At 43.7% G+C, this 26214-nt stretch overlaps 3 protein-coding genes across 6 annotated transcripts in view; 1 reads left to right on the top strand and 2 right to left on the bottom strand.

Annotated features, from left to right (window-relative positions):
* The window catches only part of LOC119895321 (coiled-coil domain-containing protein 136-like), an 84835-nt gene that overhangs the window by 49609 nt on the left and 9012 nt on the right, over nucleotides 1-26214 (bottom strand). The window lies entirely within an intron of this gene.
* LOC119895320 (condensin-2 complex subunit H2-like) lies at nucleotides 1620-15103 on the top strand. 2 transcript variants are annotated; one of them, XM_038708346.1, is made up of 19 exons: nucleotides 1620-1766; nucleotides 1991-2092; nucleotides 2164-2225; nucleotides 2299-2374; nucleotides 4313-4369; nucleotides 5752-5831; nucleotides 6019-6167; nucleotides 6433-6548; nucleotides 6902-6988; nucleotides 8459-8522; nucleotides 8600-8701; nucleotides 8833-8877; nucleotides 9222-9292; nucleotides 10447-10561; nucleotides 10720-10815; nucleotides 12220-12269; nucleotides 12362-12463; nucleotides 12546-12695; nucleotides 14797-15103. In XM_038708346.1, the coding sequence occupies exons 1-19, from the start codon at nucleotides 1659-1661 to the stop codon at nucleotides 14923-14925; spliced, it is 1761 nt and encodes a 586-aa protein (XP_038564274.1). In that variant the 5' UTR covers nucleotides 1620-1658; the 3' UTR covers nucleotides 14926-15103. The 2 variants fall into 2 exon arrangements, with proteins under 2 accessions (XP_038564274.1, XP_038564275.1); XM_038708347.1 differs by lacking the exon at nucleotides 14797-15103 and adding an exon at nucleotides 12776-13012.
* LOC119895322 (protein SCO2 homolog, mitochondrial-like) lies at nucleotides 16374-20677 on the bottom strand. Its single transcript, XM_038708352.1, has 2 exons — nucleotides 20173-20677; nucleotides 16374-17711 (listed from the first exon to the last, which is right to left on the bottom strand). Exon 2 carries the CDS (start codon nucleotides 17699-17701, stop codon nucleotides 16880-16882), a length of 822 nt encoding a protein of 273 aa, XP_038564280.1. The 5' UTR covers nucleotides 17702-17711; nucleotides 20173-20677; the 3' UTR covers nucleotides 16374-16879.

Below are 26214 nucleotides of genomic sequence, written 5' to 3'. Positions count from 1 at the left end.
TAAATATAAGTTAGTAACTCGTTTTCCAGCCGGGCGCTGTTCTGTATGACAGACATTCAACCGAACTTAGGTTTAGAAACCTGTCAGTTGCGTCTTTGAGCGAAGTTTCTTCTGCTTAACCTCCATCTGACAGAAGACTAGTGAAGATATTTAAGTACTCGATCCGATCCTCTGTTGAATTCGGCGTAGTGTTCAAAACATCCAGCTGTAAAATTTTCCACAATGTCCCATAACGTTAAAGTGAATGTGAATCACCGAGCGCCGCGCAAACATCATGAAAACTATTTAAAATGTTTAAATGTTACTGTCTTTGGTACAAAGTCGCCTGTAACAGACATTTAGACCTTTAGCAAAATTTACACCTCAGCTTCAGGTAGTTAGTCAAACTGTTATACAGCTAATGTCCAACGAGTTAAGTTACTAAACATGTCAGATTTTAAATGGAGTTTGGTTTGAGCTTCTCTCTATGAACTGTCATCCAAACGTTACTGCAGCAGTTATGAAAGTAAACATCAGAGCTAAACACGAGAAATTACTAAATTAAAATCAGCACTCATCTGGAAAAATACAGCAGTAACTCAGTACATTTACTCAAGTACAGATTAGAGGTACTTTTACTTTACGTGAGTATTTCCTCCCTCTCAGATATTTTTACTTCTACATTTATCTGACAGCTTCAGTTACTTTACAAAGTCAGATTTTTACACAGAATCACACGAAGAGTTTATAAACATGTTTTTTATAAATTAAACTCCATTAGTTTCTACATTAGAGGACAGAAATTTAACTGGAAACTATTTTAATAACCGTTTCATAATTTTTCACTTAAAACCATTTGATGTGAAGATTTGCTGTTTAATGTATTTTTAATCATTTTGAGGTTTAAAATGACAGAACAAACTGTGAAGGAGTCACTTTGGCCTCTGAGACAACATTTATCAATATTTACAGTTTTTATAATCATTTAATGGAGAAAATAATCAGCAGATTAATCCAGAATGAATCATTAATTAAAAAACAGTTCAACCAGTTATTAAAATCCTGCTTTACATTAATGACGAGGAATATAAGAATCTAATATATAAAAGTACAGGACAGTGAGTACTACTTTAAATACACTTTCCTGTTTATACTCACATACTTTAGTAACAATTTTGATAATCCCTCTATAGATGTAGGATTTCTTTTGTACATTTAGAGATTTGCTGACAAAATAAACTATCAGTGAATACAACGTCATATTTCTGCTTATATTTTAGTTTAATGTCCGCTCAGTATCCACTTTATTAGGTACACCTGTACAGTTAAAAGTGCTCTGCTGCTGTACTGGACTTCATTATATTCTTATTGGACCAGGAAAGTTCATTATGAACAGTTTACTTATTTACAATAACGGCCTGGCAGGAGACAAAGGCCTCCTGTAGGGAGACTGGGATTAAATAAAATAACATAAATAATAATAGACAGAAGACGCAGGACAACAACACAGTCCCAACAAACAGACCAGATGAGACAATAAGTAAAGACAGATGAAGAAACATCTACTTTAGAGACTTAAAGTACACGTTGCTGTTAATCCTCCCGTACTTTTACACTGTGACGACTTAAATACAGGATCTGAGTGCTTTCCCGTCTGCGTTCACAGCGAGGACGTCGCCATGGACGCCGCAGAGGGCAGGTACGCTCACCTGCTGCAGCCAATCAGAGAGCTCACCAAGAACTGGGAGATCGACGTGGCTTCGGAGTTAAACGACTACTTAGAGGAGGTAAAGTCACGAGTTCTCCATTGATCTGCCGATTATTTCTTCAGCTAATTGATTCGTTGTTTTGTCTATAAAAGAGAATTTACAGTTTTTATTCTTAAAAACACTCAAACTGATAAATCTATTATCAGGATAGTTGCAACTAATGAATTAGCTATTGCAGCTCTGTTTAAAGAGCAGGGAGCTTCTGGTAAACTTGAAGTATCTGTGGAATAATCTGTCTGCAGCTGGACGACATGTGCATCACGTTCGATGGAGGGAAAACCCGCCTGAACTTTGCAGAAGCGGCGCTGCTGATCCAGGGCTCCGCCTGCATCTACAGCAAGAAGGTACACAAACTACAGCACCAATAAATCTGGCGTGAAGCGGGTAATGTTTGACGAGCGTCTGACTGTTTCAGGTGGAGCTGCTGCACAACCTGGTTTACCAAACCCTGGAGTACATCAACGACAGGAACAAGAAGTAAGACCTGGTCTGGATGAGTTTGTGTGTTTTTGATAGAGAGGATCAGGACTGACGCTTCGTTCTTTGACAGACGCAGCAAACAGACGTCGGCGTCTGAGGATGACGGCGCAGACGGAGCAGCGGGCGACCGCGACGCTGAGAACGAGGTGAGAAGTCCATAACACAAAGTTCTTTATTCAGATATTTACTTTGAATACGTCAAAATGTTTTAAGAGCAATAAGTAGGTGAACCCTAAACCAACAGGTTAGCGGCCGTACTGTTAATGATTTTATTTAAAACCATAGTTTTTATTATATTGAAGATATACTGCGATCATCTTATTAGACTTTTTCTAAACACACAAAGAAGAACGCAACACTGCAGCTTGTTTGAAAATTAAATAAAAAAATGAAGAATCAGTTTTATTTATTTACAGAACAATAAAATTATTACTGCTCTTTCTATAATTGATATAATATCAGGGCTCCCTCTCCTCCTGGAAAACCTGGAAATCATTTTTTTTCCCCTAATTGACCCTTTGCTAAGCCACGCCCCCCTTAGTTACTGTTGCTAAGTCCGACAAGCTCGGAGCTTTTAGACTTTTGTCACGGCGCTGCCACATTCTGTTACTGCGCTCCTGGAGAAATATTGACACGTGCTGGAAAAAGCATTATAGATTTGAAGGTTTGACTCAGACTGAATCTGACGGACGTGAAAAGAAAGGCAAGATAGAAGCTAAAACCTACCGATCACACAGTACAAGTGAGACAAAAGACAACGATATTAAGGATCAGCAGTGTTCCTGTACAGCCGGTCGGCCTCTGTTCATTATTACAGTCATTAAAAAGCAGAACAGCAGGACTTTATTACGTTACAGTCAGTAGGAAGTTGCATCTAACTAACATCACATTAGGAACAATCCACAGCTGACATGTTTCTGGATTTATTTCAGGTTTTGGAAAGAGAATAAATCGTCCTTCTCCTTTCAGCCTCTCTGGTAGCTGCTGTAACTATTACAAGATGCCGCAGGAACAGCGTTTGACCAGATCTTAGAAAAATACAGCCAGAAAAAGCTGGAAAACGACTCTTGTTGCATTAGAGTCACTGGAGCGCAGCCATGAAAGTGTCGGACCTCAGTTAGAGCGAGTCCTATACTGCGCTGTGATTGGCCAGCTGGGTATTCGGGGCGTGGTTTAGCAAAGGGTCAATTTCCCAGTCACATGTTGCACAGGTTGGAGGACATTAATTCAAGTGACTTCAAGTTTCAGTATCCTCCAAAGGTAAAGATCAGACCCTGCTGGCTGCTGACTGTGGTAGCTTTTTTTAAATTTTTATATATTAGGTTTATAACGTTTTCTTCTCGACTCTGCGAGGAGCGAAGGTTTCAGGGTCCAAAAGGAGCCCAGGTGAATCCTGAACAGCACTTTATATCCCGTTACTCTGCGTCGGGGCTCAGGACCTCAGAGACGTTAGAAAACTCGTTAGAATGCTGCGGTTTGTCAGGAGGCTATTTTTGGTGTTCAGGCAGCAGTCGGTAAAATGTAATTAATAGGAGAAGCACTTGCCAATCATAGAACACAGAGGACTGTCCAAAAGAAACAACAGAAATACAATAAAAAACAGCAATAAAACAAGGAAGATCTTTGTCATCTTTTAGACTCTTGTACGAGATGATTTCTTAGATGAGTTACAGCTGCAGGCTGCACAGCTTTAAAGTCAGACTCCTGCAGAGAGGAACATGTTGGTGTCTGACCTGATCCCTGTCTCAGACCAGCTGGATCATCACTGAATAGTCCTGGAAAATGATCTGTAGAAAAGAGCAGGAACCCCGATTATGTTTAATGTGAATCATTTAATGTTTTCCTGATCACAAACTGAATGTCCAGATGTCGTCTGAAGCAGCGGGGCTCCAGAGAGAGACCAAAATCTTTTATTTCTTGGTTGCACTGGTGCTCCTACCATTTCGCACCAGTGCAACCGAGCAGAAAGTTAGTCAGGAAACCTGAGCAGCACATTCACACCTCTTCTGTCGGCATTCTGGGTAATGTAGGAAATCCTTAACAGCGTGACAAACTGACAATAGTCGTCTGTTTGTCTCCTTCAGTTCACCACTCTGGACGTCGAATCCTCACAGAGCTCCCAGAAGGCCGACTCCAACACGGTCAGTTCATGCCTGTCTCTCTGTGCGCCTGTCGTCTCTCTGTCGTCTCTCTGTGCGCCTGTCGTCTCTCTGTGCGCCTGTCGTCTCTCTGACTTGTGCGCCTGTCTCTCTCTGACTTGTGCGCCTGTCTCTCTCTGACTTGTGTGCCTGTCATTCTCTGACTTGTGTGCCTGTCTTTCTCTGACTTGTGTGCCTGTCTTTCTCTGACTTGTGTGCCTGTCTCTCTGACTGCGCGCCTGTCTCTCTGACTGCGCGCCTGTCTTTCTCTGACTTGTGTGCCTGTCTTTCTCTGACTTGTGTGCCTGTCTCTCTGACTGCGCGCCTGTCTTTCTCTGACTTGTGTGCCTGTCTTTCTCTGACTTGTGTGCCTGTCTTTCTCTGACTGCGCGCCTGTCTCTCTCTGACTTGCGCGCCTGTCTCTCTCTGACTTGCGCGCCTGTCTTTCTCTGACTTGCGTGCCTGTCTCTCTCTGACCTGCGCGCCTGTCTTTCTCTGACTTGCGCGCCTGTCTTCTCTGACTTGCGCGCCTGTCTTTCTCTGACTTGCGCGCCTGTCTTTCTCTGACTTGCGCGCCTGTCTTTCTCTGACTTGCGCGCCTGTCTTTCTCTGACTTGTGTGCCTGTCTCTCTGACTGCGCGCCTGTCTCTCTCTGACTTGCGCGCCTGTCTTTCTCTGACTTGTGCGCCTGTCTCTCTGACTTGTGCGCCTGTCTTTCTCTGACTTGTGTGCCTGTCTCTCTGACTGTGCGCCTGTCTCTCTGACTGTGCGCCTGTCTCTCTCTGACTGTGCGCCTGTCTCTCTCTGACTGTGCGCCTGTCTTTCTCTGACTGTGCGCCTGTCTTTCTCTGACTGTGCGCCTGTCTCTCTCTGACTTGTGCGCGCCTGTCTTTCTCTGACTTGTGCGCGCCTGTCTTTCTCTGACTTGTGCGCGCCTGTCTTTCTCTGACTTGTGCGCGCCTGTCTTTCTCTGACTTGCGTGCCTGTCTTTCTCTGACTTGTGTGCCTGTCTCTCTGACTGCGCGCCTGTCTTTCTCTGACTTGTGCGCCTGTCTTTCTCTGACTGTGCGCCTGTCTTTCTCTGACTGTGCGCCTGTCTTTCTCTGACTGTGCGCCTGTCTCTCTCTGACTTGTGCGCGCCTGTCTTTCTCTGACTTGTGCGCGCCTGTCTTTCTCTGACTTGTGCGCGCCTGTCTTTCTCTGACTTGTGCGCGCCTGTCTTTCTCTGACTTGTGCGCGCCTGTCTTTCTCTGACTTGTGCGCGCCTGTCTTTCTCTGACTTGTGTGCGCCTGTCTTTCTCTGACTTGTGCGCCTGGCTCTCTCTGACTTGTGCGCCTGTCTGGTTGTAGTTTTCTGATGTGACTGTGATGTGTTTGATGTTCAGACTGTGAGCGTCACTCCTCTTCCTCCCGAGTCTCTGATTCCTCCTGAAACCGGCGAGAAGCACAAACTGCCGCTCATCAGGTGAGTTAGAGAAGAAGGATCTGAGTCTGAGGCCGGTGGGTCTGTGGTCTGTCTCTGTTTGTAATCTCTGTCAGAGGAAAGGTGTATAAATCTAGTTTATTTATACGTTTTCTTTATTGATACAGATGACTTGATGTGTCATTTAGAAACAGAGTAAGAAATCATACTTCATGTCGATCTGTGTCAGTCTGAAAGGGGAGGTCCTGTGCAGTCAGAAGGACTTCAGGATCAACATTTTCATCCCGGGAGACGAGGATCTGATCCTCCTGACGCTCGGATCGGCCGCTTCCAGGCTTCTGTTGGACGCTGATCCACGATCTGCGGACTCCCTCCAAGGTGAACCTCCACAAACACTTTAACAGAAGCTGGTGGTGATCTGACGCTCCTAAATTCTGACTTTGACTTCGTCAGTTTGACTTTATATTCAGGCCTCATCACATTAATTTAAAAAGAAATACGAAATGAAGAGAGTGCAACAAAAACCTGAACCTCAGAGGGTCCTGCTTGTTCTGCAAACATTATCTCTTTAGTTATCAATGTACCTGACATCCAGTTTTCTTTCAGCTGGTGGTTGAAGTGGTGTTTTTAATGTTTCGTCCAGATGTTGTGGCTCCAGCTGATGTTGATGGAGGTGATGCTGCAGAGGACTTCCTCCCTATAGAAGACCACAATATGGAGCTGGACCAGGAACCAGAGGAGCATGTGGACCGACACCAGGTCTCAGTACAGCCTTTCTTTTCATGCGTTAAGAGTTCCGTGTTTATATCTTGCTGACAGATGTGGCTGAAAGGTTATTTATTTAACCAGCACGTTTGCAGAGATGCGTCTGTTATTAAATTGGAGGACTGGTTGAAATGTTTGACGAAACAGTTCATTATCTGAGAAAAGATCAGAGCGTAGTGTTTGCAGGCGGCGCTGAGAATCAATCACCACAAATCTTTAACTTTGCAGAAACAGTTCTTATTTTTATTTCATCTCAGTGGCTGACGAAGCACATTCTGGACCTTTTCTTCAGTTTTAGTCTTCACTGTGGTGAAATCTGAATGTCTGTCTTTTAAATTGTGTCTCAGGTTCTGAGTGAAGGCAGGACGGTCCGAGAGAGACGGCAGGTCGCTGACGACCACCTGAGGAGGAAGGAGGAGGAGACGCCACCTGCTGTATGTTTATTCACCTTTAAATTACTACTTTATTCTCATTACAGCAGAATCTTTTCTCCTGCAGTCATGACTTTATTTAAATATTATAACTTCATTTTAATAAACTTACAGCTCCATATTATGGGTTTTTTCCTGACATCCTCAACATTTTCTCTTAAAATACGACTTTTCGACGTTTTCTCCTGCCATGGCTTATTGTTTTTTCCCCAAAATATGACTTTTCAACGTTTTCTCGTGACACGACTTTTCAACGTTTTCTCCTGCCATGGCTTTTTGTTTTTTCCCAAAATCCGACTTTTCAACGTTTTCTCCTGCCATGGCTTTTAGTTTTTTCCCAAAATACGACTTTTCAACGTTTTCTCCTGCCATGGCTTTTTGTTTTTTCCCCAAAATACGACTTTTCAACGTTTTCTCCTGATATGACTTTTCAACGTTTCTCCTGCCATGGCTTTTTGTTTTTTCCCAAAATACGACTTTTCAACGTTTTCTCCTGCCATGGCTTTTTGTTTTTTCCCAAAATACGACTTTTCGACGTTTTCTCCTGCCATGGCTTATTGTTTTTTCCCAAATATGACTTTTCAACATTTTCTCGTGACACGACTTTTCAACGTTTTCTCCTGCCATGGCTTTTAGTTTTTTCCCAAAATACGACTTTTCAACGTTTTCTCCTGCCATGGCTTTTTGTTTTTTCCCAAAATACGACTTTTCAACGTTTTCTCGTGACACGACTTTTCGACGTTTTCTCCTGCCATGGCTTTTTGTTTTTTCCCAAAATATGACTTTTCAACGTTTTCTCGTGACACGACTTTTCAACGTTTTCTCCTGCCATGGCTTTTTGTTTTTTCCCAAAATACGACTTTTCAACGTTTTCTCCTGCCATGGCTTTTTGTTTTTTCCCCAAAATACGACTTTTCAACGTTTTCTCCTGATATGACTTTTCAACATTTTCTCCTGCCATGGCTTATTGTTTTTTCCCAAAATATGACTTTTCAACGTTTTCTCGTGACACGACTTTTCAACGTTTTCTCCTGTCATGACTTTTCAACGTTTTCTCCTGCCATGGCTTTTTGTTTTTTCCCCAAAATACGACTTTTCAACGTTTTCTCCTGATATGACTTTTCAGCATTTTCTCTCAAAATACGACTTTTCAAAGTTTTGTCCTGACATGGCTTATCGGTTTCTCCAGAAATACGACTTTTCGTCGTTTTCTCCTAATATGACTTTTTGACATTTTCTCCCGAAATACGACTTTTCAGCGCTTTCTCAAGATATGACTTTTCGCCTTTCTAGAAATATAGTGACTTTTCTCAGAATTCTGACTATTATTTAAAAATATTATCACTTTATCTTCAAAAACATCTTTAATCCAAAGAGTCCCTAATACACATTAGTTTTATAGGAACTAATGTACAAACATCAGACGGTGGGGGAACTGACTCACTCTGCTCTGTTGGTCACTTTGTGTTTCAGGTGAATGCGTGGGCGCTCCACGACCCGTACGCTGTACTCGGGGAGGATAAGCCGTTGAAAACAGGTGAACTAACGGACTCTCAGGTGTTTAACAGACTGTCGTGTCGTCCTCTTTGCTGACTGAGTTGTTTTTCTTTGTAGGAAAATGCTACAAGGTTCCTGACGGGCTGGACGACGGTGGAAAGAGGAAAAGGAAAAAACCTGCTCAACTGCAGGACTTCCAGAGCTGGTTGAGAGGAACCTGTAAGAAGTTCAGAGCTCATAAGAGAACACAGATTATTTAGTTAGTTGAGCCAATTCAGATAATGTACTCTGACATGATGATGGTTTTTCTTGTGCATTAACTAAATTGTTTACAATTTTTTTTGTTGCAGTTGATCCTCCGGAGCCCAAGTTAAAAAATGGACCCACGTTCACAGGTAACATGTTCCACCTGCTTTCTCCTGAAACCTTCTCACTGTCACTACATGTTCTCCTTGTGTTAAATAAAGATCATGATATTTTCTTTAAAACTGTTTCACAGGAGAGAGAAAACATTTAGGATAAAATGGGTTCAAATAACTGATTGTTTAAATGTGTAAAAATGTGATTTAATGCAAGAAAGGCCCAAACATACAAGAAACTTTTAGAGCTCTTCATCCAGATACTTCAGGAAACAAACTGGGAAATAAAATATGATAGATTTGTGATTCGTCTGAAGACGAAATAAGTTAAAACTGTATTATTCATGTGAAAAACCAACTGCAACTTCTTCTTGTTTCAGACCTGAACTACGTTTATTTGAGCACAATGAAAGACAAACTGAAGACTCGGAAGAGGATCAACAGGAAAGCGGTAAGCGGAGTTATTTCAGACACCTCCTGCTTCTGTCGAGTCATCACAACAAAAGACCAACAACTCTGTTAGAAAATATCTGGTTCTCTGATTTAAAAACTCAAAGCTACAAAAGCCTGAAGGAGAGAAGTCAACTACAACTCTTCCCCCTTGAGTCGACCTAAGGGAGAAGAGTTAGTGAAAGCTGTAGTTTAGACTGTTTATTAGCTCTTCTGTGTACTTGTGTCTCATATAAATGTTCGTACACAAAGTGCTGCCCAGCTGCCGTCTGTGGTCGTGTTGCTGCCGTGTTTAGTGTGAGGAAATCCTGCACAACGCTAACCTGGCTATTTGTAAACAACGGCTGGCCGAGCGAGTGTTTCCGACTAACCGGAACGCCGTCAACTCGGGTGTGACGTCATTCCCAGCTCCGACCTTTTTTTTCTTCACAACTTTATTAATCCAATAGTACTTGACAACAAAACAGGGAGTACAGGTTATAAGAAGACAAAACAAACCAGACAAACAAATATAAAAATAAACAGCAGCTAAATTCTGTTTATAATATGTTTCAATATATTGGAAGCTTTCTTGGTTTTTAACTCTGCCAATAGAAAAATAGGTTTTTAAGGTCAAGATAAAACCAGTGTCGGAAGTTGGAAGCGCAGACTTCAGAGGTAAATGGAACGCAGCATTAAAGGTGCGTTCGAGATTACGGCGGCTGATTTTCGTCTACTCAATAGTCTAACGTGAGCTGCAGGCGACTTCAGGGGCGGGGCATAAAAACGCCGCACAGTAGACTCACGCAAAAGGTGGTTCCAAGTGCAAGTGTGGCCGGCAAGGTTTTAATGTCATGTGACATTTTGCAGCGCTGGCGGAAGTCGGACCCAGTTTCTAACCAGCATGCCTTTTGTTAAGTCCAGCATGCATCGTGTTAAGTCAGCGCTGCGCAGCGCGGCATGTAGCCAAACGCACCTAAAGAAGAAGCGTGGCAAAACGGCTCTGTAGCGCCCCCTGAAGAGCAGCCCCCCGGAGCCAACCCCCAGTCTGCAGCGTTTTCACGGCGCCTTGAGGTGGTTTTCAGTCGAGCTGGTTCCGTGCGGTGGAAAACAGGTTGAACTCTTCAGTTTAACGCTGTACGAGTGTGTGATGATGTGCTGTGATGTCACTTTAAGGGTGTGGTCGTGTCTGATGAGGAACTGAGGCGCACTTTCCTGCAGCTGGAGGAGGCGGAGCCAGGTCAGCAGGAGGAGGAGCCTGCGGAGGGATTCAGACACCCCGACCTGCTGGGTAACAAGCGCTCCACTCTCAGACCGCACAGATGCTGTTCTCCTGTTTGTAACTTCAAAAGACGCCTGAACTCCAGCAGCTTGCGTTTCATAGTGACGTGAAGCCGAGGAACAGGAAGTGTTTGTTCCCGTGGTTAAAGGTGAAATACTGTTTAACAGGTGGAGACGACGACGACACCTCGGACAACGAACACGAAGCGTTTCCTGACGACGTTCCAGCGGAGTGTGTTGGAGGAGCAGACTTCATGTCTCCAGGTAGGAACACACCTGCCGTCCTGTTAAGTTTATTAAGTAGCTTAAGGCGAGACACGGCAGGTGAACTCATGGTTTCATCATTCATTGAGATTTCAGGCTCTTTTCCTGCAGTTTGTCTCTGTGCGTCTGAAGGTTTCTCCTCCTTAAAGCTTTCTAACGCTACCTGTCCTCCTCGCCGTCGCGGTCTGCACCACGTGCTCATCTGCTCTTCTACACTGTTGTTAATAATCTGATTAGGTATTGGCTCTGTGACTGTTAGGGCCGTCAGCATTAACATGTTAATCTCGATTTCTTATGTTATGCCGTCACTGTTAAAAAGAATCTCTTCGCTGTAGAATCTTTGGCTGCCACTATTTTGACCCTTCGGCGCACCCTTACTCATTGTCATGCTGCCGCAGACGCTTCTTCCTCCTGCTGCAGCCGTGCAGATGAACAACAACACAGTCCTGAATGTTTTACTCTAAGAATCTCCCACACGGCGCCGTTGAAAGTCAAAGCAGAATGCACCGTGTGTGAAATGGAATTAAAATATCACTGAAGCTGCCAGCTCTGTGTTGGAGAGTGCAAGTCGCCACAGACCTGTGGGTGAAACCAAATCTAAGAAAATAACTCCGGTCTTTCAGACGCACTTCGTTTTGCCACTTTCATGGCCTGTACGAAACGGAATAAAGCAGCCAGACTGAAACAGCAAGTGCCGTCTCGTTAGATTCAACTGAACTCGAACATAACGAAGCTGCGGAGGATAATGTGCGCGCATGTTGTGCACGTTAGCTGTAGGGAGACTTTGTTTCTGAAGACGTTGGTTTGGCTCAGTCTCGTTGCTTTTGATTTGATCAAGTAAATCTAAAAGACAAGTTCATAAACTTTCTTTGCGTTAATCTGATTCCCAATAAAGACACACTGGTAAGAATAGTTTACACAGTTATCTCAAAACAAGTTTTTCCTCAAACTCTTCACTTTCTTTCCCGACGATATTCAGAAGGTTTTTTTTACAGAGTAGATTGTTCATATTTCATTCTCAGCCTGAATTATAAAACATTTTGTCCCTAAAACAAGTCAAAAATTAACTGTTTTCTGATTTATAAAATAATAAAGAGAAAAAAGTCCCCTCAGTAAAAACATTTGAGTTCAATGTGTCGACAAAATAAAACTATAATTTTGAACCTGACTTAATCCAGAGTTCAGATTTCAGCTCTTAAAATTGATGCAAATTAGCACATATTTCGTTAGATGCTGCCTCATTTGCATATTTAAAGATAACATTTCAGAAAACCTGTAATACAAAAAGCATTGTTTTAATGTGAGTAATGAACGGGGGGGGAGTCTCATGGTGATGAAGTTTCAGCCTGTTCGGCTCTGTGAGCAGCTGTTTGAGTGATGAACTTTATATTTTGTGTTTTACAGACGATCAGAGAGACGAGCTGAGTTACGAAGAACTGGTGAAGCTGCGTATAGTAAGACATCGATACGGCCAAACTCTGTCTGTGTGAATTCATAAATACTCGCTCAGATATCTGACCTGTGTTGTTTGTGATGTGGCGTTCAGGAGCAGCTGGTGGTGAACAGTCGCGGTTACACTCAGGAAACCGCTCTGTCCCGCAGAGTCAAAGACTGGGAGGACAAGATCCGGCCTTTACTGCAGCTGCAGGTAAAACAAACCTCCTCGTCTCGGATAACAAACGCCGCCGCCGCCTCATCGTGTTCACACTTCCTGTCTGTGTTGTTTTCAGGAGGAGCGTGACGTGTTCGACATCCACGACTACGGCGACAGGATAGTCGGAGCGCTGAACGCCGTCGGCCAGCGGCGATCTTTCGCCTCCATCGTCGCCGGCTTGGATAACTTCGAAGCCTGCAAATACATGCTGGCTTCACTGCAGCTGGTAAAACACACGCACGCCGAAATACTCACCAACCAAATCCCATTCAGAAATAATTCAACTCAAACTCTCACACGTTTCAGCTTCAGCTGTCGCAGCGTGGAGTAAAAACTGGAGCCAGACCGATCAGCCGGCCGAGCAGAGCCATCGGGATCTGGTCAAGTTTATTTAAAGTGTAGAATCACCACGGACAAGATGGTGAAACAACAAGCTTTATGAGATCCTAACTGTAGCGTCCCCGGCTGAATGATGGTTCACAGCTGATACTGTAGCTCCATAAACCTGAACGCACCGTAAGAGATAATAAAAATAAAAGCATTGCTCTCCTTTTTATTCCAATCATGAAATATCACCTTCTTTATCCTGAGCTACAGAGCTTTTCAGACCTCTTTCCAAATAACTAAAAGGTTCCTTCGGCCCTCTGCTGTGTTTGTTTCCACCGCGGCCTGAAGACCTGCGAACATCAGGCAGATTAACCAGCTGGCGGACGCTGTAGGCGTGCACGCACAGGCGCCATTATTTGTAACCACGGTCCATAAGCAACTTTTATACAGTTTATGATAACAGAATAATAATTTATGCCAATAAAAGAAAATGGGGGGAAGGAAGAAGTAAAACTTAGAGACTCCTCCCCTTTTAATCTCTAAATAAGAAAAGCTACAGGCTGCGTTGACCATTAAACAGCTGTTAGTGCGGGAGCGTAATGAAGAGACAAACTGGGTAAAACCATCACGTTCTTAAAAGAACTGGCACAGAGAAAGCAACACTAAAATAAAACCGGGACAGTTGGAAGGTTATTAAAACATTTCCAGCCGGCAGGAGCTGCAGATCAGCTGCAGCGTCACGTCTGTGTCGCCTGAGCGAACGGGATGTTTAACGAGCTTTAGTACCTGCTGCAATCAGCTGAGACTTCAAACAACAAGTCAGGACCCGGTATTTAGCTGAACGCCATCAGTAAACGCACCGCTGCACGCCGGCTGCTGTTTCCCAGCAACACATTTAATGCAGACGTTCGATCTCGGGCGACGTCGGCGAGACTCGTGCGGCTCTCTGACTGCTGGTTGGGATTTATTGGTTTGCAAACAAAAAGAAAAGAGGAGCAGTCGTAGAGAAACAGTACTGGTACTTTCAGGAAGTACTGCACCCTGAGCAGGACTAAATTCAGACCCTGGTCCCTCCGGTAGAAACACATTTCCTCCAAAGGTTCCTGGTTCCAGGGTTTAGGTCCTCTGGGGGAAACGCAGCTGAAGTTAGTTTTATGTCACAGAAGCAGCTTTAACCTTATTTAACCTCATGCAAAGTGCACCGGGATGACGGCCCTGTAACATCGAAAGAGTCGCCTTTATATTCCAGACACAGAATGATGAAAGGCGCCTCCCTGTGACTGAACACTAAACACCACATGAAACTAAATGATAACAAACCTTGTGCCTCTCTTCTGGCTGCTGAACAAAAGGACTGGTTTCTTCTGGCTAAGCAAACAAACTCGACAGCCGACCTGCCGTCTTCTCTTTTCCAGCAAGACACCTTAGAAATAAAAGCCCCGACCTTAAAATCTAAATGAATGGGCCAAATAATGAAGAATAATAAGGGCAATAACAAAGCTCATTTACACAAACTGAAAGATTTACTAAAAACACTAACTCTCTCCTAAATATGGAGACGTTTGATGCTTCCTGAACCCAAACAGGGGTCTGATTTTTATTTATCTATCTGTGTTTATCAGCTGATCAGTGAGCTGAATGTTGGGGACGATCTGTGTTTGTGTACTCGGGGCCGACCAGTTCGTAACACTCGCGTTTACTGTTAATGTTCTGCTAAAATACAAATCCAGCTTCACCTGTCAGGATCTATGGAAAGAGGCGCGTCTTCACCAACAATCGTGATCAGGCTCGGCGGTCACGTGACGCCGGTTATTAATTATTAGTTATTAATCTACAGCCTCACATTTGATTTAAACAGAACTGAGAGTTTGTTCCAGATATACACAGCGTAGAAACTGGACTCCTCCAGCTTTAGTTTGGACTCTGGGGACTGAAAGCAGACCTGGTCCCGGAGCAGCTGAGAAACGTGTTCGGGCTCTGAACCGCTGTGTCTCTCTCAGGCGAACGACGGCACGGTGGAGGTGGACAGCTGCGGCGTTCTGGAGGCCAGCGTGGACTCGATGGGTCTGACGCTGCTCAGCACCGACCGGGCCACCGACAGATTTAAAAACCTGACGGACTCCGCCTGAAACTGCCTTCGGACACACGAGCGCTCCAGTCTCCCTGAAGGTGTTTTACCGCCGCCGAGGTTTCATCGATCGATCATGCTCCTGTAAATAACAAGTTGAGAATAATGTTCACGAGTTTCATCCAACAGCTGTTTGTTAAATATGAATGTTTGTAATAAAAACTGCGTTGAAGAGCAAACGTCTGTGTTTTGACCACGACAGGTTTCAGGATCTGTCTGTCCCATAATGCACCGCTTCTCCCAAATGTTCTGATGTTATCGTGTTTATTTCTTCTGTTGCATCGGAGCACAAAGGTTCAGTCGACCTTTCTCCATTTTCTCGTTTATTTATGAACCAGCAGGTGAGTTCATTAGAAATTAAAGGAGCTTCTGAAAAGGTGCCAATCATTCGTGTCCGCTCCATTTTTAAATTCTGCGTGGAAATAAACACGAGAACGCCAAAACGCTTGGAAATGCGACAGTTTTCTGGGAGAAGTGGTGCATTATTTTTGGTCGTCTTTAATCTGTGTAAACTTTCTGTAACCATGTGGACGTCAGGGCCGGCGGTCGCTCCTTTCACACTTGTTTTGTGTCTCCTGTCTGCAAGAAATGTGGACTTCCAAGTTTGACAGGGGGGCTGCCCTAAACCCTCAGGGGGGCCTGCTGAGGGTCTGTGAGGGTCCACATCAGGAGATCAGACCCGAGTTTCTCTCAGACTCCTCGGTATCAAAGCAGAGACGGAACGCGTCACTGAACACTGAAATCCAGGTTGGATCTACAGTTCGTTACTCCAACATGTTTCCTCCGACCTCGTGGATTCTTCCTCAGAGTAAAATCCTCCTTTAGTTACATGTTATTTATTATAACTCTGGAGGCCGTCAGGCTGCGATCAGTCACAGCGAGGGAACGTTTCTATCAGTGATGGTGTTGGAGGTGTAAATGTAAAACAGACAGAACAGAAGACACATTTGACCAAATAATAATAATCACTATATTTTCTTTGTGAGATGGTGCGGCGCTGCCTCCAGCTGCAGGAACACACGGATCAGGCGTAAAACGGGAGCATCGAACTTCATCCAGCCAGAGAGAACGACCAGCGTCCAGCAACACAACACAACGCATCTTAGGTCTACCGGTTGGCGAGCGGCGAGCCGGTGCGCTGCGGGCGGCCGGTGATCGTTCTCTGGCTGCGTGAAGCCCGACGCAGAGCAGCTGCTGCAAACAACGTGTGCAGCCAGTAGGGAGAGAACAAAACGCAGCGGCTTCGTTTTCAGTTGTGGGTTTAAAACAAAACAACACTTGTTTATTATGTTTTGAAACGAAATAATGAAAGAAGGAGCCGCACGTGGGCTGACTTGTCGTTCTGGACTCGTTCTGTCCCGTCAGCTCCAGCCGGATAAAGAAGTCACGACACTGGAAACTGATCTGAAGCTCGTCTACGTCAGGAGAACAACAGTAAACACCCGCTGATACAAACACACACTTTTATTTTGGAAAGACAGGCAGCAGCAGGTTCTGGATCAGAACCAGGACCTGGATCAGAGAGGCTCCAGTAACCAGGAGTCTCAACTTTAAAGAGTTCCAATAAGACAAGAGTTCAAAACCCAAAAGACTCGGAGACGTTCGGACTCCCACGGCGGTCCAGCAGAAGGGGGCGGGGCTTAGGCTCTCTGTCATCAGTAGAGGCAAAAACAAATTCTGATGAATTAACAAAGTTATTTGTTGTCTTGGTTCTCGGTAGTCTAAACTCTGACATGTGAACGTATTAAAGGGACATCAGAGACAGGACGCCACGCGTGACTTTATCAAAGCAGCTGCTGACGGACGACTCGATGAATCACCGGCTCGGTTCAGCTCCACTGTGACAGAAACAGAGTTCTTCCCGCCGAACCGCACATGAACGTGTTTAGAGCGTCCGCCCGGCGAGGACAGCGAGCCGAGGCGTTCGCGTTCAGTCTGTGGTGTCCGCGCTGCGTTCAGGTGCCTCCCAGCGGGACGTAGCTGGTGATGTGGTTCCGGACGCTCTCGGCGATCTGCTCCTCGCTCTTCATGCGGTTGTAGTAGTCCAGGAAGAGCCCGTCCGGACTGACCAGGTAGATCAGGATGCTGTGATCCACGATGTAGTCCCCGTCCTCGTCCTTGGGCCCGGCGCTGGCGTACACTCTGTAGTCCCGCCCCGCGTGTTTCACCTCCTCCGGGGTCCCCGTCAGTCCGATCAGACGGGGGTGGAAGTCTTTGACGTAGCGGGCCAGCGCCGGCACGTCGTCCCGCTCCGGGTCCACGGTGATGAAGACGGGCTGGACGGGCGGCAGCGAGGCGTCCCGGTCCAACGCCGACACCGCGGCGCTCAGCTTGTCCAGCTCGTCGGGACAGATGTCGGGACAGTGCGTGAAGCCGAAGTACAGCAGCACCCAGCTGCCCAGGAAGTCCTTCTTGGTGCGGCGCCGCCCGCTGTGGTCCAGGAGGCTGAAGTCGCCCTGACCCAGCGCCACCCGCCGCAGCTGCTCCACGCGCTGCCGTCGCCGCTGCTGCTGCTTCTCCGAGTACACGAAGCCCCACGTGGCCAGCAGGCCGCCGCCGAACAGCAGCGTCACCCCCAGGCGCGTCCTCAGCTTCAGACGGGCGGAGGACGAGTCCTGGCCCCCAGACAGGAAACGCCTCTGAGGAAGGCCGCCGCGATGAGGCGGTCTGACCCGCTGACTCTCTGAGGTCAGCAGGGGGCGGGCGGCGTGAGGAAGACCTCTCAGGAGTCTTCCTCCTCCACGCAGATCACCCACAATGCACCTGAGCCACAACATCTTCGTCCTCCTGCAACACAAAGTACTCAGGTAAAAGTACTTATACCACAGAGTGCAAATACTCTGTCACAAGTAAACGTCCTGCAGAGTTTAGTCAAGTAGAAGTATTTAAAGTATCCAAAGTAAAAGTACTCGCTGTGTTTATTGATTTATTAGGACGGATGTAATTAAATACGTTGTACCCGGTCGAGTACATCACTCTACTACTTATTACTACCAAGCAGTACTTCATATACCATGTTCAGTGGTTTCATCATCATATGAAATGTGAAGTACTTCAAAGCTGTACGTGTCCGCCTCTGGTTTCAGACTCCTTTACGTTTCATGTTACTATAATATATCTCAGGGGCCGTTTTCTGCACAATGAGTACTTTTACTTCTGATACTTTAGGTACTTTTGGTCATAATATTTAGAGAGAGAAGATTTAAAACAATTAATGGCTTATTTAAATTGTTTAAAGGAAAAATACTGAACGTTTGCAGTTTTCTGCTTCTGTTTCTCTTTTCACAGAATAAAACTTTATGTATTTGTGTGTTAATGTTTGTAAAATACAAATATTTGTAGTTTTCGTTTGAAGGAACCGAAGCAGATGTTAGTATCGTGAAACTTTATACAAGTAGTTCAGTAAAAACTACAATATTTCCCTCAAAGTTAGTGACGGTATTAAGTAGCATAAAGTAAAAGTACACCAAATGAGGACTCGAGTACAGTACTTGTAATACAGTGCAGTACTTGGAGTGCAGTACTTGTAGTACAGTGCAGTACTTGGAGTGCAGTACTTGAGTGTAGTACTTGTAGTACAGTACTGGAGTGTAGTACTTGTAGTACAGTACTTGTAGTGCAGTACTTGTAGTACAGTACTTGTAGTGCAGTACTTGTAGTACAGTACTGGAGTGTAGTACTTGTAGTGCAGTACTTGGAGTGCAGTACTTGGAGTGCAGTACTTGGAGTGCAGTACTTGTAGTACAGTACTTGGAGTGCAGTACTTGTAGTACAGTGCAGTACTTGTAGTGCAGTACATGTAGTACAGTGCAGTACTGGAGTGTAGTACTTGGAGTACAGTGCAGTACTTGGAGTACAGTACTTGTAGTACAGTACTGGAGTGTAGTACTTGTAGTACAGTGCAGTACTTGTAGTACAGTGCAGTACTTGTAGTACAGTGCAGTACTTGGAGTGCAGTACTTGTAGTACAGTACTGGAGTGTAGTACTTGTAGTACAGTACTGGAGTGCAGTACTTGTAGTACAGTACTGGAGTGCAGTACTTGTAGTACAGTACTTGGAGTGCAGTACTTGTAGTACAGTGCAGTACTTGTAGTGCAGTACATGTAGTACAGTGCAGTACTGGAGTGTAGTACTTGTAGTACAGTACATGTACTGCAGTACTTGGAGTACAGTACTTGGAGTACAGTGCAGTACTTGGAGTACAGTACTTGGAGTACAGTGCAGTACTTGGAGTACAGTGCAGTACAGTGCAGTACTTGGAGTACAGTACTTGTAGTACAGTGCAGTACTTGAGTACAGTACTTGTAGTACAGTACAGTACTTGGAGTACAGTACAGTACTTGGAGTACAGTGCAGTACAGTACAGTACTTGTAGTACAGTGCAGTACTTGAGTACAGTACTTGTAGTACAGTGCAGTACTTGGAGTGTAGTACTTGTAGTACAGTACATGTACTGCAGTACTTGGAGTACAGTACTTGGAGTACAGTGCAGTACTTGGAGTACAGTGCAGTACAGTGCAGTACTTGTAGTACAGTGCAGTACTTGAGTACAGTACTTGTAGTACAGTGCAGTACTTGGAGTACAGTGCAGTACTTGGAGTACAGTGCAGTACTTGAGTACAGTACTTGTAGTACAGTACAGTACTTGTAGTACAGTACTTGTAGTACAGTACAGTACTTGTAGTACCTCCTCCCGCCACCAGCGTCAGCACCGAGCAGGAAGTGAATCTGCGCCATCTTGGATTTCCCCGCCTGTAGTGAATGTAGTGAATGTAGCTGCGCTTTGACGGGAATAAGTCGTGTTTTCGTTACGTTAAACCCGCCTGACGTGGACTCGAACCCTCCTGAAACGGTGCCGGCACGTTCACCTGTGCTCAGCTGCGTTTATATTCTTATTATTCAAACGATGAGTTGCGTTTATTAACGGGGGAAGTGAGAAACGAGCGCTTCTCCGTGGCAGCCGAACAGGACGCGTTGTTTGCTGCTGACAGCGTCTGTCAGCCGACTGGACTTTATTACTTTGCAGCTGACGGACTGACGGACTGACGGACAGCTGACGGACTGACGGACAGCTGACGGACTGACGGACAGCTGACGGCTAATAATGCAGCTCCGGTGTGACGTTATGAGATGACGTCTCCGTCACCTGCTGCCGTGAAGCGAGCTAACGTTACCGGGACGTTGAACACCGGCCGGCCGGTGGCTTGTCCGTAGACAAAAGCTTCAGACGGAAGAATAAAAACTCACCTTCAGTCTCCGGACGGACCGTTTACCGGATCCGACGTGAGGCCGTCAGAGTCAAACACGTGGACCCGGTTTCACCTGAACCTGATCCGGGTTCGCTGATTCGGCTCGAAACACGAGGAAACGGATTAAAACTGAACTCTCAGCTAAACAATACAAACAGTCCTCCGTAAATCACGTGCTTCAGCTTCTAAAACTAATAAATGTTGGTAATAATTCACATAAACGTAATTAAAATGAAACCGTCGGTGAACGTCAGCAGATTCGTGCGCAGCGCCGCAGCTGAGAGTTTCCAGCAGGGGGCGCCGGCGTGTCTGCAGCAGCGTTTATAACCAGATCAGAAACACCGAGAGGAAGAAGTCCGCCGGTACAGACTCGGCACGAGGCTTTTTATTCATTATTATTTATTATATTAGTATTACAACAGTGTCTGGCACAGTCAGAGATCTCCAGATATCAGTGCCAACAGGAAACGCTTTAGGAAGAAGAAAATAAAACATATATATATATATTAATAATAATAACAAAAATACAAATGAAACTAAAATAACAGCGATAAAACAGTTAAGGGGCTTCAGTTAATTTTAAGGCATCAATAAAATGGCTGTTTTCTTCTTCATGAACAACAGGGGCTTGTAAATGCAAAAACAGGCTGTGTTTTTATACATTTACATTTGTGGATGTAAAATTTAGCCGAGATAATTAAAGTGTTTAAAATCAGTTCATAGTTTTTGTCCTTCATTATAATCCAAATGTGATGTTATCAATTTAATTCAATTCAAATTAGCTTTATTGGCATGAATGTAACAACAACATTGCCAAAGCATCATATATACAACATCAGAACAATCAGCCCCAAACATTTCATTAAACAAGTAATTAAAGTGTAAAGTAATCAAAGCGTATGTGTGTTTGTGTAAAAAAAAAATTAGAAAGAAATATTAAAAAATTAAAATTAAATAACTAAATAAATCAGTAAGTCTGTGTGTGTTAAAAATAAAATAAAATATATTAAAAATAAAATGAATAAACAAAACAGTAAGTGTGTGTGTGTGTGTGTGTATATATATAAATTTAAATAAAACGGTAAGTGTGTGTATATGTTAATAGACAAAAAAAATCAGTATCAAATGTAAAAACAAAACAATTACTAAAATATCAAATGATCAAAATAATAATAATTATCATATATTAATGTTATCTCTAGTGAACCTGGAGATGAGGTTCCAGCCAATCAGACGTGTTACTGTGAGGACAGAAGAAAAACAAATGATCCTCATCACAGAATATACAGCTAGTTGGATCAAAGTTAAATCTACGTGAGAGGAGGTCTGTCGTTAAATACTTTGGAGTGAAGCCCTTTAGTGACAAAGGTAACTTTAAGAAATCTGCGTAGGAGTGAAGCGACCATCACTGAAGGAGGAAGACGGGGGTTGAACACATGAGGTGGTGCATTTTTTGCCATCAAAAGGAAGGCAGATGTCATAATGTTCACGATTACACTGGATATTAAGTTTTGTACCGAAAGATAAAACATTTCCATAGTTGTCCAGTAAATAACAGACCAAGTGTTGTTTTCCATCCTTATTTCTACAGAGAATGAATCTGCAGTGCCAGATGGGTACGTCAGTAAAACTGTGTTTGTACAGGAGTTTCCAATATAACAGAACTTTTATAGAAAGTCTTGGAACGTCAAAGTAAAAGTTCCCTGGAGACACAATATGCTGGTAGCTCATCATCTTCATAGTCTTTCACTAGAGTCCCTTTTGTCAGATAATGGGGTTTTCTTTTCCAGAGGTAGGCAAAGGTTTTGGCAGCTTTGTTGGGGACAGACAGAGAGCAGGCTGGGTAAATGTGTCTGGAAAGGCTTTCCATTTTGGTTTGATAGATGTGACCAAACAGAGAAAGATCTCTGTTTAACCATCTGTCTAATCTTGCTTTACATTCATCCATTTAATGATTCGCTCACTTTAATATCTTTAAGTGTTAGACTGCAGTTTTAATAGGATACTGTGCTGCCTCCAGGTGGCAGGTGTGCAGATAACAGTTCACTTGTAACCCGGATGCCTTTGCTGTCAAAGACATTTAACTGTTCGATATCTGACTTTGTGATGAGGATCGGCAACATTTCAGCTGCAGTTATGTTGCGGCCTTTTATACCTCTGTGGATATTGAAGCGAGGCGTGGTGCCACCCGGGAGAGAGACTGAGCTGTTGGTGTCGTTATAAAAACATTTTATAGTATTTTCCCCCAAACTGCAGATCCTTGAAAATAAAGCGGTGCTGTTCCGTGTCAAACGCCTTGTAAAAATCCAAACAGAGAATAAAGCCGTCGACCTTTATGTGCTCATTCAAGCAAATCAAGGACGAGGCGAACATTATTGTGTACTGATCCACCTCTCATAAATCCTGACTGTCACTTATTATTTGAGGAAGATTTGAAAATATGTGTGTTAGTAATTTATAATCATTGTTTAATAATGTAATCGGTTGTCCAAGAATTTGGGATCTTTGTTTGATCTTGGCTCAGCGTCTGTGGACGTGAGCGGTTGTTTAAAGCTTCTTTAGGTGTTTCAGATAAAAGTGCTTTGATATGTTTCTAAAAGTTGGCTGTGAGGCCGTCCGGGCGTCCAGGAGACACCGCAGCGCCTTTTCAAGCTCCTTATACGTGAGCTCTGACTCTGACGTGGGAATAAAACCTCTGGTTTGGTTAAAGAAGGCCTCTGTTGCATCAGAAGAATATTGTAAAAGGAATAAACTTCATTGGTTTTAGTTTCAGGATCAGAGCATTCGTTTTCATTAATGTTCCGATGTTATTTCCTTCCTGGCAGGTTTTCTCTAATCTGCAGAAATAAGAAGAGTTTCTCTCTCCGTCTTGGATCCACTTTGCTCTGGATCTGATGAAGGCTCCGTTTGCTTTTCTTGTGTGTGTATATATATATATATATAATATGATCTAATTTGGTTTGTAGTGTAAGAAGTTTCCTTTTGTCAGTATCTGTCAGTGCGGGTTTATTACAGCAGAGACTTTTCTCTCTGGTTAAATTGGTCTCCTCTAAAAAGGCAGATTGTTTCAGTTGTTTCCTGAAAGAGATTGAAAAGTTCCTTATTCTGAATTTTAAATATTCCCATTTAGAGCTAGAAGACAGAAGGTCGGGGTCTCGAGTAGTTTCATAAATGATGTCTTCAACCCCTTGGCAATACGTTTCAGACTGGAACAAGCTGGCCTCGAGTTTCCAGCGACCCTCGTTTGGTTTGTGATTCTTACTGGTTCTAAGGTGAGATTAATAAAGTGGTGGTCAGACGGGAGCAGAAGATCTAGAGCAGTCAGATAATAAGTCTGTTACACTGTCAGAGATTAACCAAAAGTCAGTCCTTGATCTGACTGAACCATCCGGTTTAAACCAAGAGAAGTGTTTTAAGTTGGAGTGTATAAAGCGCCGTGAGTGCTACAGAAACGGACTCGGTGAGGGTTACAGTGATGGTTATGACACGTGGAGGGTGAGCGGTCTAACCGTTCATTAAGTACCATAATGAAGTCTCCTCCTAAGATGATATTAAACTTTTAATGAGCCCGTCGGTTTCAGAGAGAAGATATTTGTTTTGGTTTGTGTCGTTCTAACCGTGGACATTTCCCAGGATAATAAAAGAGTCTTTAATAGAAGGAACGCAGAGGATCCAGCGACCATCTTTTTGGATGGCACCAGGGATTTTTCGTCTCCTTCTCCAAAGCGTGAGTTTTGGATTGGCAGTCTTTTATTTCTTTTGGCCACTTGTTCTTCATTTGCACATTGAGTTCTTCTAACATGGCGGCGAGGTTGTTAACGGCTTCGAGTACTGTAGCGTTGGATACCTCTGCTTCGTGTTTAGATTTCTTAAACGAGACAGGTATTTTAGTAGGGGTGTCGGGAAGAGGACGGCTCACCTTCGTGGAGGAGGTTTCCATGTTGTCGCCATTGGCGTCAGTGCAGTAGTCATGAAGGAAAAGTGCTGTTGCTGCTTCAGCTTTTTCTTCTTGTTGGATGGCGGCATTTCGCACAACTGGGCATGAAAAGGAAGCGAAATAAGAAGGAAAGTCAATATATTCATTTTATTACTTTAACGTTCTGGTCTCTATTTCTACTTTTTACTTTTTTACTTTCTATCATTTAACTAATATCTATTATTATTATATTTATATATATTATTATATATCGATTCATCCACTAGTGCTTATTTTCTTTTTACTAGTAAGAATTAAAACATTTACTATCAACAAGCCATTTTTCGTTTGTCACTAGTTCTTAATGAAGGTTTAGAAACATAAAAAAAACACAGAAAATGTTTTTAGCACCTTTTGAAATAGTTACCAGTCAGTAACAGGCGTGAACTGCAGAGCTCTGTAGATTTCAATGTGCAGTTAGTTTCTAAAAGTACTGGAACTTAAGGAATAATAATAAATAAATCTGAGTATAATAAATAATAACTGTGGAAACGTAGAGACTCAAACAGTGAAAACAGGAGCTGATGATAAATAGTGGAACGGGTTAAGAATCCTTACTGAAACAGAGAGCGCGTTCTGCTCTACAGCTCCAGGTAGGGACACTGTGACTTCACGGGGACGAATGACTTCCTGCGTGGTGCATTATGGGGGATGAAGGCCTTCCTGTGTTTGATGTCATGGAGCAGGAGGGTTTTTTACTTGAGAAAATGTTTGAACTCTTGTAAAGACAATAAAAATGATCTGTAAATGTGTATTTATGGAAATGACACGTGTCCACAGACAAAACAAAACTTTCCTCCAAAGGGAACAGAAACAAATAAAAGGAACGTTCGTTTTGCCAAAATAAATGTAAACCAGTTTCTGGACATCCAAAGTAAAATGTACATAAATCTTGACATGGTTTTCAGATGAATGTAATTTATTAACCAGATGTTTGTGTTTTAAACACCGGCCTCTCTGCGTGGATTGTTAGTTTCCGTCAGAGTCTAATATCTCTGGTGTATCTGCAGTCTGTGTGCTGCTATTTCCAAACCAGCGTTTCCAGTCACTCTGCACGGACCACAGTGTTTTATATGAGTTCATTCTGGAGTCAGTGTGGTCTGATGTCAGCTGGTGTCAGTCAGCACACAGCGAGATTCTCACTTATAAAATACAGCTTCCATATATTAAAACATTCTTTTACAGAGATGGTTTTAATAAAACACCAAACAAACACACGTCACATTATTCAACTTCCTGCTGCGTTTCTGTCCCTGAGGAGAGAACGTCCTTTATTCCTCCTCCAGTAATTAATCTGTCCTCTGTCTCAGGATGCAACGCAGCATTAAGCTAAAGCTCTCTCTCTCTCTCTGTGTAGTTAAAGCTCTCTCTCTCTCTCTGTGTAGTTAAAGCTCTCTCTCTCTGTGTAGTTAAAGCTCTCTCTCTCTCTCTCTGTGTAGTTAAAGCTCTCTCTCTCTGTGTAGTTAAAGCTCTCTCTCTCTCTGTGTAGTTAAAGCTCTCTCTCTCTCTCTCTGTGTAGTTAAAGCTCTCTCTCTCTCTCTCTGTGTAGTTAAAGCTCTCTCTCTCTCTGTGTAGTTAAAGCTCTCTCTCTCTCTGTGTAGTTAAAGCTCTCTCTCTCTCTCTGTGTAGTTAAAGCTCTCTCTCTCTCTGTAGTTAAAGCTCTCTCTCTCTCTGTGTAGTTAAAGCTCTCTCTCTCTCTCTGTAGTTAAAGCTCTCTCTCTCTCTCTCTCTCTCTCTGTGTAGTTAAAGCTCTCTCTGTGTAGTTAAAGCTCTCTTTCTCTCTCTGTAGTTAAAGCTCTCTCTCTCTGTAGTTAAAGCTCTCTCTCTCTCTCTGTGGTTAAAGCTCTCTCTCTCTGTAGTTAAAGCTCTCTCTCTCTCTCTCTCTCTCTCTGTAGTTAAAGCTCTCTCTGTGTAGTTAAAGCTCTCTCTCTCTCTGTAGTTAAAGCTCTCTCTCTCTGTAGTTAAAGCTCTCTCTCTCTCTGTAGTTAAAGCTCTCTCTCTCTCTCTCTCTCTCTCTGTAGTTAAAGCTCTCTCTGTGTAGTTAAAGCTCTCTCTCTCTCTGTA

The sequence above is a fragment of the Micropterus salmoides genome, unplaced genomic scaffold (assembly GCF_014851395.1).
Source record: "Micropterus salmoides isolate LMB-PRFRI ecotype aquatic unplaced genomic scaffold, ASM1485139v1 Ms_hic_scaffold_9, whole genome shotgun sequence".
Lineage (NCBI taxonomy): Eukaryota > Metazoa > Chordata > Actinopteri > Centrarchiformes > Centrarchidae > Micropterus > Micropterus salmoides.
Note: the sequence above shows the minus strand (reverse complement) of the source record. Positions and strands in the feature narration are given on the sequence as shown.

What these genes read in the sequence shown, in the direction of transcription:
- LOC119895322 (XM_038708352.1), bottom strand. Translation starts at nt 17,701, where the DNA reads ATGTTGTGGCTCAGGTGCATTGTGGGTGATCTGCGTGGAGGAGGAAGA.
- LOC119895320 (XM_038708346.1), top strand. Translation starts at nt 1,659, where the DNA reads ATGGACGCCGCAGAGGGCAGGTACGCTCACCTGCTGCAGCCAATCAGA. An exon ending in TAAACGACTACTTAGAGGAG is followed by an intron (nt 1,767 to 1,990) that starts GTAAAGTCACGA and finishes ATCTGTCTGCAG; the next exon opens with CTGGACGACATGTGCATCAC. An exon ending in GGCCTTTACTGCAGCTGCAG is followed by an intron (nt 12,464 to 12,545) that starts GTAAAACAAACC and finishes TGTTGTTTTCAG; the next exon opens with GAGGAGCGTGACGTGTTCGA.